The sequence below is a fragment of the Benincasa hispida genome, chromosome 1, assembly GCF_009727055.1.
Source record: "Benincasa hispida cultivar B227 chromosome 1, ASM972705v1, whole genome shotgun sequence".
Taxonomy (NCBI): domain Eukaryota; kingdom Viridiplantae; phylum Streptophyta; class Magnoliopsida; order Cucurbitales; family Cucurbitaceae; genus Benincasa; species Benincasa hispida.
This window is the reverse complement of record NC_052349.1, coordinates 24,683,301-24,696,951: the sequence shown is the minus strand read 5'-3', so window position 1 is coordinate 24,696,951 and position 13,651 is coordinate 24,683,301. Positions and strand designations below refer to the sequence as shown.

The 13,651-nt window shown below is 35.1% G+C and overlaps 1 protein-coding gene across 1 annotated transcript; it reads left to right on the top strand.

Annotated features, from left to right (window-relative positions):
- The first annotated feature begins 228 nt into the window (after positions 1-228).
- LOC120069263 (structural maintenance of chromosomes protein 2-1-like) lies at positions 229-13,397 on the top strand. The gene is made up of 20 exons (XM_039020987.1): positions 229-855; positions 1,822-2,502; positions 2,665-2,808; positions 2,945-3,235; positions 3,328-3,513; positions 3,587-3,751; positions 3,844-3,903; positions 4,243-4,305; positions 4,405-4,496; positions 4,744-4,840; positions 6,310-6,426; positions 6,561-6,779; positions 7,241-7,381; positions 7,451-7,803; positions 8,019-8,112; positions 8,179-8,267; positions 8,371-8,596; positions 11,812-11,886; positions 12,155-12,292; positions 12,827-13,397. Exons 1-19 carry the CDS (start codon positions 538-540, stop codon positions 12,272-12,274), a joined length of 3,531 nt encoding a protein of 1,176 aa, XP_038876915.1. The 5' UTR covers positions 229-537; the 3' UTR covers positions 12,275-12,292; positions 12,827-13,397.
- Positions 13,398-13,651: the final 254 nt, after the last annotated feature.

Sequence of the window (13,651 nt, the reverse complement as noted above, 5' to 3'; positions counted from 1 at the left end):
TCTAAAATTAACAGTAAAAGTAATATTATTATTATTATTTTTTAAAATTTTAAGAGTATTTTTGAAACATTTGGAAGTTAAATAGGGTATTTTTGAGAGAGAGTAGAAAGTGTAGGGCCATAATTTATACATTGTACAGGCCGCGGCCCATAGTCAACTGAAAGCCCAGATTCATAAAAGCCTCAATACAAATTTCTTTTTAATCATTAATTATTTGTAATTTGAAAAATGGGAAAGAAGAAGAAGGGAGCCATTTCCCGCCTTCCAGTTCTCTTCTACTGCATCTCGTCTCTTCCATAGACAAAGCTTCAAATATTTTGTTCATTTTGAAAATTTCCCACAAACTACTCTCTGAAAATCCACACCACTAGGGTTCTCCCAACCCAATTCACTATAACCCTTCTAACAATCTCTGTTAGGGCTTAGGGGTTATTCAAAATACACCAAAATCACTCGTTGTCTTCTTCGAATTTCAGTTTAATTTGAGTATTGAGCTTCTGTCGCCTCCATTTGTAGCTTTTCCAGCAGTTGGGAACCATGCACATCAAGGAAATCTGTCTGGAGGGGTTCAAATCCTACGCGACCAGGACCGTTGTTCCGGGTTTCGATCCTCATTTCAATGCAATTACTGGCCTCAACGGTTCTGGAAAGTCCAATATTCTAGATTCCATTTGCTTTGTTCTGGGAATTACCAATTTGCAGCAGGTTCGAGCTTCGAATCTTCAAGAGCTAGTCTACAAGCAGGGGCAAGCGGGTATTACCAAGGCAACTGTGTCTATTGTGTTCGATAATTCTGAGAGGAATCGGAGTCCACTTGGGTATGAGGAACATCAGGAGATTACAGTCACGAGACAGGTGTTGTAACTTTGTAGCTGCCCTTTATGCTGTGTTGATTTTCGTCAACCCTTGATAGATTTGTCATATTTTTCTTTTTTCTTTTTTTGTTACAATTAGATGCAATTTTATTATTTTAGTTACAATTAGTTGATCTTAAACAAACTATCGATCAGTGTCTGCAACGTCTTGATTATTTGCTGCACAGGTGCTGCGGTTCATATTTTTCCATTAGAATTTCACTAACTACCTTAGCCATGCGGAAAATTATAGATATTAGGAACTTGTACAAAACTTGCTAATTAAGTGGATAAGACACCAATTACTATTCTAAAGGTTGATGATTTGTCCCCTCCTACCATTGCTGAACTGAAAAAGAAAAGAAAAAGTAATTTGTATAAAATTCATAGAAATTTATGAACATTCCTGGTCAAATCTAAAATATAACTTGAACTGAACTCTCAAGACGTGGTCTTATACCAGTTGATAGTCGTGTCTCTCTTTTGTTTTATTTTATTTCATTTATTTTATGTTCTTTTAGGTTAGTTTGTTGATGCTGCTGCTATCTCATTTTCATATTACGTGGATTTGCTTCACATTCTATATCTAAGACTCTTCCAAGTTTTAGATTTTCTTTTTGTGTTTTCCATTTGCATTTCAATTTGAAGGCACATTTCAATGCTTTAACAATTCAAAATCCTAAGAAGCATTAGACTTAAAAATCAGAATCTCGAAAGTTTACATTGAACTCTATTTCATGCCATATTATTTGAGGGCAGCGGAAGTTCTTTTTTTGACAATTGTGTGTTAGGTGGGGTAACATTTTAACGTTTGGATTAGAGGATAGCAAGCACCATACCATACAATTTTAGTTTCATGTGTATCTAGAAAGTAAGGAGAAAAACGTGATTCTTCCCTCATTCAATGGCTCTTCTTTTGTCAAATTAGCAAATTTGATGTTTGAAGCTAATTTAGCACATTGTGCAGATTGTCGTTGGAGGGAGGAACAAGTATTTGATCAATGGGAAGCTGGCGCAGCCTAGTCAAGTTCAAAATCTTTTCCACTCAGTGCAGCTTAATGTTAATAATCCACACTTTTTGATTATGCAAGGCCGCATCACCAAAGTTTTAAATATGAAACCACCAGAAATTTTATCTATGCTTGAAGAAGCTGCTGGGACAAGAATGTACGAGACAAAGAAAGAGGCTGCTTTGAAAACACTTGATAAGAAGCAAAATAAGGTAGATGAGATAAATAATCTTCTTGACCAAGAGATACTGCCTGCTCTAGAGAAGTTGAGGAAAGAACGAATGCAGTATATGCAATGGTCTAATGGCAATGCTGACTTAGATAGGCTTAAGAGGTTTTGCATAGCTTATGAATACGTACAAGCTAAGAATGTAAGGGATAATGCAGTCAGTCAGGTAGAACAAGTGAAGGCAAATATTTCTGAGATTGATGATTGCACAATAAGGATGCAGTCGGAAATCAAAGATTTGGAGACAAAAATCACAGCTTTGACTGCAGAAAAGGAAGCTAGTATGGGTGATGAAGTAAAAGCTTTGACAGAGAAAGTAGATATGCTATCCGAAGATTTGATTCGGGAAACGACTATATTGGAGAATAAAGAAGACACTTTCAAGGGTGAAAAGAAAAATGCTGAAAAGGTTTCTGGCTTACAATCTCAAACATAACTTTATATGCCTGATCAAACTTCATGAACTTGATTGAAATTCTTTTATAGTTATCTTTAGTTCATATAGAAATTCACATCTCCGGCTCGTTATTTAGATAAACTTATTCTAATTTCTAAATGTTGGCTTTGATAGGTGGTTAATGATATAGAAGATTTAAGGAACTCTGTGGAAGAGAGAGCCTCTGCTGTCAGAAAGGCTGAAGAAGGAGCATCTGATCTAAGAAAATCGGTTGAAAAGCTGTCTAAGGACGTGGAAGATTATGAGAAAGAATATCAGGTAATTGATGGGTTCATGTGTCGATTGCACTATTGACACTTCATTTCTTGCAACATATCTCAATCACATACTGCATTTGACATATGAGTATCATTTTTTTGTTCCTTTTTCTTTTCTTCTTAACAAACTTGTACAGGGAGTGTTAGCTGGCAAGGGAAGTGGAGATGAGGAGAAATGTCTTGAAGATCAACTAGGCGATGCTAAGGTAGCTGCTGGGAGCGCTGAAACAGAACTAAAACAATTGAAAACAAAGATAAGCCATTGGGAAAAGGAACTTGAGGAGAAAACTAAGCAATTATTGTCGAAGCGTGAAGAAGCTATTGTTGTGGAGAATGAGTTAAGTGCTAAAAGAGAAGATGTAGAAAATGTCAAGCTTGCGTTGGAGTCTCTCCCATACAAAGAGGGTCAATTAGAAGCTTTACAAAAGGTCAGTGCTATTTATTTGATTCTCCTTACTAACTAATTAAAGCTTCAATATTGATTTGATTGATCATCTTGTTAACCTATATCTTTATGCAGGAACGTGCATTTGAACTGGAGAGAGTACAGAAGTTGAAAGATGAGATACGCAACCTTTCAGCACAATTAGCTTGCGTTGAATTTAAATACCGTGACCCTGTGCGAAATTTTAATAGGTCGAAGGTCAAAGGAGTAGTTGCAAAACTTATCAAAGTAAAGGATAGTTCTGCAATGACTGCCTTAGAGGTAGCTTGTTATGAATGTTGCAATTGACATATATCTACTAGAATATGTGCTCTCAAACTAAGTGAATATGTAGGTCACTGCCGGTGGAAAAATGTTTAATATAGTTGTAGATGATGAAAATACTGGAAAGCAGTTACTTCAGAATGGTGATCTTCAGAGGAGAGTAACAATTATACCATTGAACAAGATACAATCCAATCCCATTCCCCCAAGAATTCAACATGCTGCAGCCAAATTGGTTTGTTACTTAACTATGTTCTCTTCACAGTTTGTTGTCATTGTAAATTCGTTTACCCAGATAATTTTTTTTTCCTATCATTACCTTTTTAGGTTGGGAAGGAGAATGCCGAACTTGCACTTTCTTTAGTTGGGTATGACAAAGAAGTGAAGGTATGCTTGTAGTTTACCTTTTTATTGGATGTGACTTCATTGTGCTCTCCGTGGTTATAGGCTTAAATTGTTAGACATATGTCGGCGTTTCTTTGCTTGTGAGATTTTAATTTATGCAGTTGAAGTTTGATTTAGCAACCTGGTTGTGGTTGTATGCAATAGTGATTGCCATTTCAAGTTTGTATTAGACATGTGTTATTTTTTTAGCAAGACAAGCATGAATGGACTGCTTGCAAGCTTCTTCTTCTTTTTGTTTTTTTGTTTTTGGGTTGGCTGGCTAGGGAACTTTTGTTTCTTCAATGCAAATAACATGTTTCTGCAAATTGCTGGACATTGTAGAGTGCAATGGATTATGTATTCGGTTCAACCTTTGTTTGCAAAAATACTGATGCTGCAAAAGAGGTATGCTAATTTAGTGTCCATGTTGAGAGAAATAATGTGTTCTTAGAGTTAATAATAAGTTTTCTTATTGTAACCTTTTTGTTATTTATTAATCTACAGGTTGCTTTTAATAGAGAAATTCACACCCCTAGTGTTACACTTGAAGGTGACATTTTTCAGCCGAGTGGTCTATTGACTGGAGGAAGTCGCAAGTATACCTCTAAACTCTTGTTTATTTTTCTAGATTTAGTATGCACGTTAAGGATTATGGATATGCAAAACAAACATGTGTTTCTTTCATACTTAAAATCTCTTGATTAGGTTCGAGCTCACCTTATTCCTTGACATTGGTATATGTTGAGTGATAATAGCATATTTGCCTTCAAGCTTTCATTGCTAAGATGCTTTCAAAATCTGAACTCAGCTTGTTAGATATAAAGCAATGATCTCTCTTAACAGGGGTGGTGGTCAATTGTTGAGGCAGCTTCATGATTTGGCTAGGATGGAAGCTGAACTTTCCACACATCAGAAAAAATTATCTGACATTGAAGCAAAGGTAGGCTTTACAGTTTCTCTCCACACTTATGAAAAGCAAGAAATATAAGCACACCAATTAGTAGGAGATTTTCTGCAATATCATTCTGAAGGTCATTGGTTGTAGTATAACTATTTCTTGGTTTTAAAAACAATAATGTCAATAGGTTATACACGGCTTTATTACATGATACACAGAATGAGGAATTTCTTGATGTAAACAAACAAATACAGGATGCTTAATTTCTCTCTATCTTTCCCTTTTCTTCTCTCAATCTGCAATATCTTTCTGAAGTGTATTGGTAGGCTCTGCAGTTTCTCTCGACTCTTATGAAAAGTGAGAAATGTAAGCATGCCAATTAGTAGGAGATTTCTGCAATATCTTTCTGAAGTTCATTGATTGTAGTTTTTACCATTTCTTGGTTTTAAGAACAATAATGTCAATAGTTTATGCATGGCTTTATTACATGATACACAGAATGAGGAATTTCTTAATGCAAACAAACAAATAGACGCATTAACTAGGTATGCCATTGGTAGCCTCTACTCGTATCCTAGCTCATCTGAGAGCTAAATTTGCCTCGATTGTTGGCTTTCCTCAAGTTAGCTTCCACCTATTTCAAATATAGAATGCTTGATTTCTCTTTATCTTTCCTTTTCTTCTCTCTCAAGCTCTCTCTATATATATACATTGTGCATGACATGACATATAGTGTCAAGATAAATTGATGTCTGTTGATGATGCTATTTGAATTTGGAGGCAAGGTGGAAAGGTTTGGCAAACATGTTCAGAAGTCATGTTCTAAGGAGTCATACAAGTTCTAGATTGAGTTTTGGCAAGCTTCAAATAATAGAAATTTTGATATGTTGAAGTATTATAATATTGGTAATTTTGTATCATGTTATTTTTTGGAGAAACAATATTTTTCTCTAACTTTTGAAAAAGACCCAATAATGGGTAAATATAATATTAAAAAAATACTAAGGAAACTAAATATAAAAGGAAAGGACATCTTAAAAAAAATTAAAAGATAAATGACTAATATTTTCATCCAAATGCTATACCATACCCAAATCTACATATTATTAACAAATAAGATATAGAGAAATTATTCTGCAAAACAGTGGAAACTTCCATCTGCAAACTTCTAAAATGCTATAACAGGTAACCTTGAACTTATTCACCTTATGTTGATATAACCAATATCTGTCTTCCTTTATCATGTAATGTTTGTCTTAATATTTTTTCTTTCAAATTTGGTCTTCATGCACAGGGGGAAATAACTCAACGTTCAAGTTTATTTTTGTATTGTCAAGTTATCTATCTATTTCTTGTTAAAGGCTGCTGAATTTTCATGAATACTCGTGGATATTTAAAACTATTTTAGTATTTTTTTTTTTTTTTGTAGCTGAATGCCTTTAGAAAGTTGAAGAGTGTTATGGTCAACTACCCATTTCAAAATTCTTATTTTTATTTGTTTCATATTTCAGATTTCAGATATCCTTCCACTGCAAAAAAAATTTGCGGACTTAAAGGCAAAATTAGAGCTCAAAACGTATGATCTTTCGTTATTTCAGAAAAGAGCAGAGGAAAATGTGCATCATAAGGTTTTATCACTTGTAAACTCTTTAGATAAGTTTGATGTTAGGACTTATGTTTAGATTGTAATTTGATGCTCGAGTCTCCTTATTGAACTCAATTTATTTCGTCTTTTCATTATGTTCTCTTGTTGTCTTTTAAGCTTGGTGAATCGGTGAAGAGGATTGAGCAGGAGCTTGAAGAATCAAAAGCTGCTGCTAAAGGAAAGGAACTTGAGTATAAAGATCGTGTGAATGCTGTTTCATTGCTTGAAAAATCAATCAAAGAACATGACAATAATCGGCATGGAAGGCTAAAAAAACTCGAGCAAAAGATTAAGGCAACAAAATCTAAACTGCAGTCATGTTTAAAGGATTTAAAGGTACACAGATTCAGTAGAAATGACTATTCCCTACCTTCTCATTGGAAGTTGATATTTAAGAAAAATATCCTGTGGAATACATGCCTCTTGTACGTATTTCTTTTAATCATGATGGTATTAAAAATTTCGTGTTCACTTGGTTAAGTCCCATTTTTCAAAATTTCACAAGTGACAAGACAAATTATAAACACTGAATAAACATTTAAAAGGCACAAATATTCATAGGGAAATAAGTACTTCATCCTCATACCTTCATATGCTCATTGCAAGAGTTGAGGCTTATGTAACATGGAATTGTTATGAGCGAAGCCACCCACCTTGTAATTCTATTCTTCTGGCGACTCTGTGATAACTGATTGTTAACGCATAATCTAATAAGTTATTATCAATTATGCCATTGATTTGTCAACATGGTGTCTAACCTGCAATCCTTTTTAACAAATGTTTTTACTTGCTTGTAGGGGCATGAAAATGAAAGGGAGAAGCTAGTCATGAAAATGGAAGCTGTTGTACAAGAGAAGGCATCATTAGAGGCTGAATTAGTTGCTTTGAAAACACAAATTAACAATCTAAGCTTGGAAATAGAAGAACAGAGGGCCAAGGTAAAAGAAAAACCTTTAGCTCATTCAAGTTGTAGAGTAATTATTGTTACTTGATTTTCACAATTACAGGTATTTTCTATAAAAAGTAATAATGAGCATGCTCAGTCTGAGCTCAACAAGATTCGTTTGAAGATGAAGGAATGTGATTCCCAAATCGGTTGCATTGTTAGAGAGCAACAAGAACTTCAACATAAACTCAGTGAAATGAGTATTGAGAGGAAGAGAATGGAAAATGAGGTAAAACGACTAGAGATGGAAAAGAAAGATTGTTCTGTTCGGGTAGACAAATTGGTTGAAAAACATGCGTGGATTGCATCTGAGAAACAGTTATTTGGGAAAAGTGGAACTGATTATGATTTTGAATCACGTGATCCTCTTAAAGCTACGGAGGAACTTGGAATACTGGAGGCTCAACAATCTAGGTGAGTGTCTATGGCTTAGAATTCAAGTTTCAAATATGAAATTATTTCAAATGGCTATTCTAATTTTTTTTTTGGGCATATTGGGAATGATTTTGTAATTATGCAATACCCCTCTTAATAGATGCTTAACTGATTGTTCTATACTTTGGAAGATTATGCTAAAAGCATTACCACCCTACCCTCACCATTTTCAACTCTTCTCTTTATATATGAAGCCTTGAGAAAAGGGTGAACAAGAAAGTAATGGCAATGTTTGAGAAAGCAGAGGATGAGTATAATGATTTGATGTCAAAGAAAAACATCATCGAGGTTAGTTTCCTCAATTATGCATACATTTCCTTGTCTTCATTTTGCTAACTTAACTCTATTTTTTAGAAAGATAAGTCTAAAATAAAGAAGGTGATCGAAGAACTTGATGAGAAAAAAAAGGAAACCCTGAAAGTTACTTGGGTAAAAGTTAACAGGTAATTTTGTGTAAATCGTTTGCCATCTTATTTTGGTACATTCATGTCCATTTTCTCCCGACTCAAATGAGTGAATTGAGCATCCTATTTGATCTTCATGCAGTGACTTTGGTTCCATCTTTTCTACATTACTACCTGGGACCACAGCTAAATTAGAGCCTCCTGAAGGTTGCAGCTTTTTAGATGGCCTTGAAGTACGAGTGGCATTTGGTGGTGTTTGGAAGCAGTCATTATCAGAATTAAGTGGAGGTCAACGATCTTTGTTGGCACTTTCTCTAATTTTAGCATTGCTTCTCTTCAAACCAGCTCCACTTTATATATTGGATGAGGTTTGTTCGATTTTCTTGACTATACTCGGTAAAACACACTTTAAAATTTAATCAAGATATTATGTCTTATTTGAGATCTTGGTTTGGAAATTTGATGGGAGAATAGATCATCCAGGTTACGTACTGGATGTTTATGCCTTCTATTTAGCACCTTTCCTTGATCTTTTTTTTTTTTTGAGATAATTAGGATTTTACTTTGAGTCCTGTGTCTTTTTCTCTCCTTCTTTAGCTGCTCTCACTTTTATCCCCTCTTTTTTCTTGGGGTTTGGGAATGGGTGCTCATATGTTAAATATCTCACTCTGCTGCACTTCTTAAGTCTCTAAAGGTTAAGAAAAAAAGGAAAGAGATTATCGAAGGGAAGTACTCCATGTACAAATTTGAAGACGTGCAATTAATTTGATAATACCAATGTTTTATTTATTTATTTATTTAGTAGCACAGCTGGAAAGTGTCATGATATATTGTTCGATGATTTTTGATTGAATCAATGGACTAATCGGAAGCTGAGAATATTGCTCTTGATGTTTCTTCAGTGATAGTATCCACATGTTTATGTTTAAAAAAGTAGCCATAATAGACTGTTTACCTGTCATTTGCTTTCTCTGCTGGTAAAGACATGCATGGATATCCACATTCCGTGGAAAGTGTCTACTACTTTCTTTTTATGTTCTACGGGTTGTCTCATGTTGTGGAACTTTCCATTTAAAGGTCTTCTAAATTAATCATTATGATGAATTCATCTTGAAGATTTATGGACTTTGTATGAGCTTGTGTCGCTGTTTGACTAAGGCTTGGTCTTCCTTGATTGATAAATTTTCGTATTTTGTGATGAGACTTTCTTTCTTTCTTTCTCTCTCTCTCTCTCTCTTTTGGTGAAGCTATCAATAAGAATTTTACTGATAGTATAAAATTACAAAAAGGCTGATATAGCCGTGAGAGATAAAAAATTGCGATTTCATTGTGAAATGAGGGAAGCAAGATTGTAATCACATCATTGTGAAATGAGGGAACCAGGATTGAGAATTATATAACACGTGTTAAAAAAAAAGATGGGAAATCCGAATCTTTTTCTTCGAAGATGCGGTGGTTGCGTTCAATCTAAATTAGTCAAAAGTAGGCTTTGATGATGAAAGTCCACAAAATTTTATTTTCCTTCTGAGCAACATCTAGAGAAGGATGAGAGGATCATTTGGGAAGACCATGTGATAATCGAAAGTTGTCAAGATCCTTGTCCAACAAGATGCATAATCTCATGCGATCAAAATGTGTATGAGGGATTCACATCTCTTATGGCATAAGGCACGCTAGCTACGGGCAGACACAATCCATGGAGTTTTTTTTTTGAGCTAAATGCTAGCTGCATTTAGGCTTCCGGGGCTAACTTCCCTACTATAGAATATGATCTTTTTAGGAATGGAGCCCTTCCAAATGTTCCTGTATAAGTCTGCATTGTGTAAACTGGCCTTTAGAGGTTAAATGCTGTTATAGAGATTTTTCTATGTAGGTACCCGATTTGTCAAGGTTCCATTTTCATGTATCTTCCAGCAAGGGTCTAGATGGGGGCTGCATTAAGCTAGAAAAAATAAACCAGTCAAAGATCTCGACTTCATTATGGCGACGTCTCAAACCAAGGTTCTAAGAGGCATTTTCTCTGTTCCAACAAATGACAATATATGCTTCCTTATGCTTACAAAGAGCATTAAGTCTTGGGAAGGCCTCTTTTAGAGAAGAATTACCAACCCAACTATCCTTCCAAATGATGTCGATTCTCCATTTGTGAATGATGTTGAATACAATATCAAGGATGAAATCCAACTGTTGCACATTTTGTTTTCATGGGCTTTAGAATTACTTTAGAATGCTTCAATCTGGAAGGACCATATTTAGCAGCAATGAGGCACCTCCATAGAGCCTTCTTTCTTTCCCTTCGAAATCTCCAAATCCATTTTGCAAGTAAATCGTGGTTTTTGATCTTAAGATCAGTTAACCTGAGACCCCCTTCTCGTATTGAAAGCTTTACTTTTTTCCAATTGATTGATTGAATGCCTTTTTTATCCTTGTTATACCATTCCTAAAGGAGTTTTTGTAGAGTTTTTCTAAGTGAGTTGTAGCCTTGGAAGAAAGTTTAAATAGTGAGACGTAATATGTGGGGAGGTTGTTGAGAGTGGCTTGGATCAATGTAGTCAGTGATCATATTGGTGCCATCCCTAGAGAGAATTTCCGCCGAAGTGTTCTCTCTTGTGATAGGACATGTATTTATGGAAGTAACTACCGTTTTAGTCACTTCCATAGTCTATTTCTTACATTTTTGCCTCCTTCTAATCTCTTCCTTGTCTTCCTTGAAGGCAAGGTCCAAGATTTAAGCTTTAATGGTCTTCCTCCTCTGGTTTCCCCCCAGATCGTATCCATGCTCTTCCTGAAGGTCGCCAATGCGGTTAATTTCAATTAAGAGATCTGTATTTTTAACCAATATTTAGCCAAAGAAGTATTTTTTCCCCGCCTTTAAGGTCAGCTTGAGGTTTTTCAGTTTATGGATAAAACCATGCACAACCCATCCAGTTAACTGATTGCAATTCCACCCGTTTGTAAGAAGTCGTTCAAATGAATGATGTTCCATCGACATATTTTCAAATTTAAAGTAACCTGGACCCCATTTATGGAAACCGATGGAGAGATGAATCGGGTATTGATTGGACGTGGGCCGTGACAGACGTTTAACAATGTCTCTGTTGGATTTGTCTATGCATGAACCAGAAATAAGAAACCGATTAATGAGAGACATAGCTTGCACTTTGTGAAAGTTAGACCAAATATACTTTCCATTTGAGAGGGGACCAACGAGTGCACTTTCATCACTGAACTTGTTGAAAATATTCATTCTTTTAGTTCTTGGCTTTCATTATATTTCTCATTAGACTATCTTGATACGTTAAAATCTCATCCCCCATAAATCTAGTGGTTGTTATAGAGGTGAAGGGAATGGCTACCTTCAATGACCTTATTAACTTGTGCCGATGGGTATGTTGAAAAATTCATTTCCTATTTTGTGCTAAAATGTCTAGTTGTCCTGTATTAATATTTTCATACAAGAAATTTTATTCATTGCATCTCTTTTAGTATAGTTTGTTATACTCACTACTGTCCCTATATAGGAGGACATCTAGTCCTTATCAAATTGATGAGCAACCATCATATCGTGCTTGTTGATTTTTAGGTTGATGCAGCTCTTGATCTAAGCCATACACAAAACATTGGGAGGATGATCAAGGCTCACTTCCCACATTCCCAGGTTTCTTTCATTTACTTGATACTAATCTCATTTTTTAGTTTTCTTGAAATATGTTTACATTACAGTTGGATATCAGAATGAAAGCTTGAGGTTTATTAGCCATAAAACTATCAAGTTGTGAGATTTAAGATGGGATGACTTCTACCAGCATGAAGTATTATTGAAACAAAATGATTCATATTAGTAAATATGTGAACTATCTGCTTATTTATATCCAAGCAGACAATATTATGGTAACTTATCCTTTTTCATTTCATTTATCTTACAGTTTATCGTGGTTTCACTCAAAGAAGGCATGTTTAACAATGCCAATGTACTTTTTCGGACCAAATTTGTAGATGGTGTTTCCACTGTTCAGAGAACAGTTACCGCTAAGCAAAACAAGTGATCCTCGTAGCTGTACAAGGTCGTAGTCCTTTTATTTCTTATTTCTGTGGAAGCAATTATCTTATGGTTATCTTGGTTTTCTCGTGTCATCATTCTTGTCTTTAATTTCATCAAAAGATCTTACATGCCACTAAAAATTCTAAACGTTGCAGTATCTAGTTTTGTGTTTTTGGTCGCTCTAAGTTTGCAGTATACTTTCATTTTCACAAACCATCATTTTTCTTATTTTTCTTTTCATAACCATGCTTTCGACCAAAAGTAATGCTGTTTTAGCTATCCATCAACGTAGTCGGTTAGATCATAATCACTCTAGATAAGGTTGTTGAAGTCGTGTGTGGAGTCGATATCATGATTATCAAAATAAAGGTCTGTTTTTTATAAGGTGGAGGAGATTAGTAGAATCAATAAACTTCAACTTTACACCTTCAGGAGTCATTTAAATGAGACATGAAGCTTCCTAAATGTTATTTATTGTAAGATTGCTACATAAACCATCACTCTCTCAAACATTGAACTAACACAAGTTTCTGCCAATTTGCTTCTGTTTGTTCAGATGGAAGTATAAAGCTATTTGCTCAAAGTTTTTGTGTGCAAATCCAGCCAGTGAATGTGATTACGGATGTCGATGTGTATTGTATATGTTAATCGTTATGCTATATCCAGTTACTTTTGTGTCCTCATGTGTACAAAACCTTGTAATTCAAGCGTAACATCAAAATTTCTAGTACAATATTGGCTCTGGTATTGACTGAATTTGTCCTAGGTTAACATGCAGGAAAATGTAACCATATGTGATTGATGTAACAAAGCCCGGGCAGACCATCATCGAGCTTGGGCTTGAAAACCCAAGTGGGGCTTTAAAGTGGTTGGATTGGAATTGGACTCTCACGTGGGATGGCCTTTGCGGGAGGCCAATTGGCGGTTCCCTCTTTCAACGATGGGAGACGGTGAGAGGGGTGGCTGGTTCAGTTTGGTTCTTTCTCGAGCCGTCTTCACTGGGAACTCTCAATCCAGTCCTATCATTTTTTAGACAGCAAGAGAAATTTACATCCTTGAATGAATCTTGAGTGTCAATTGCAAAAATTGAGCAACTTTGAATTTGAATAAAGCATTTTTCATCTCTCTTTCGCGACCTCTATCATTCATATGTAAAATTTATTACAATTGAACCATTTATTTTGGGGTCTTATCCTTTGGTGATATGACATTATTATTATTTAGAGAAAAAAATTTGGGTGCAACTAGTATAGCTTTGACAAAACTTAAATCACAACATTTGTCATATGATAATTTTTGTTTACAATAATTGAATTTTAATATTTTTTTCCTACCATACATGATATTAGGTGTAACTAATCATTGGCTTTATTTAGAGGGG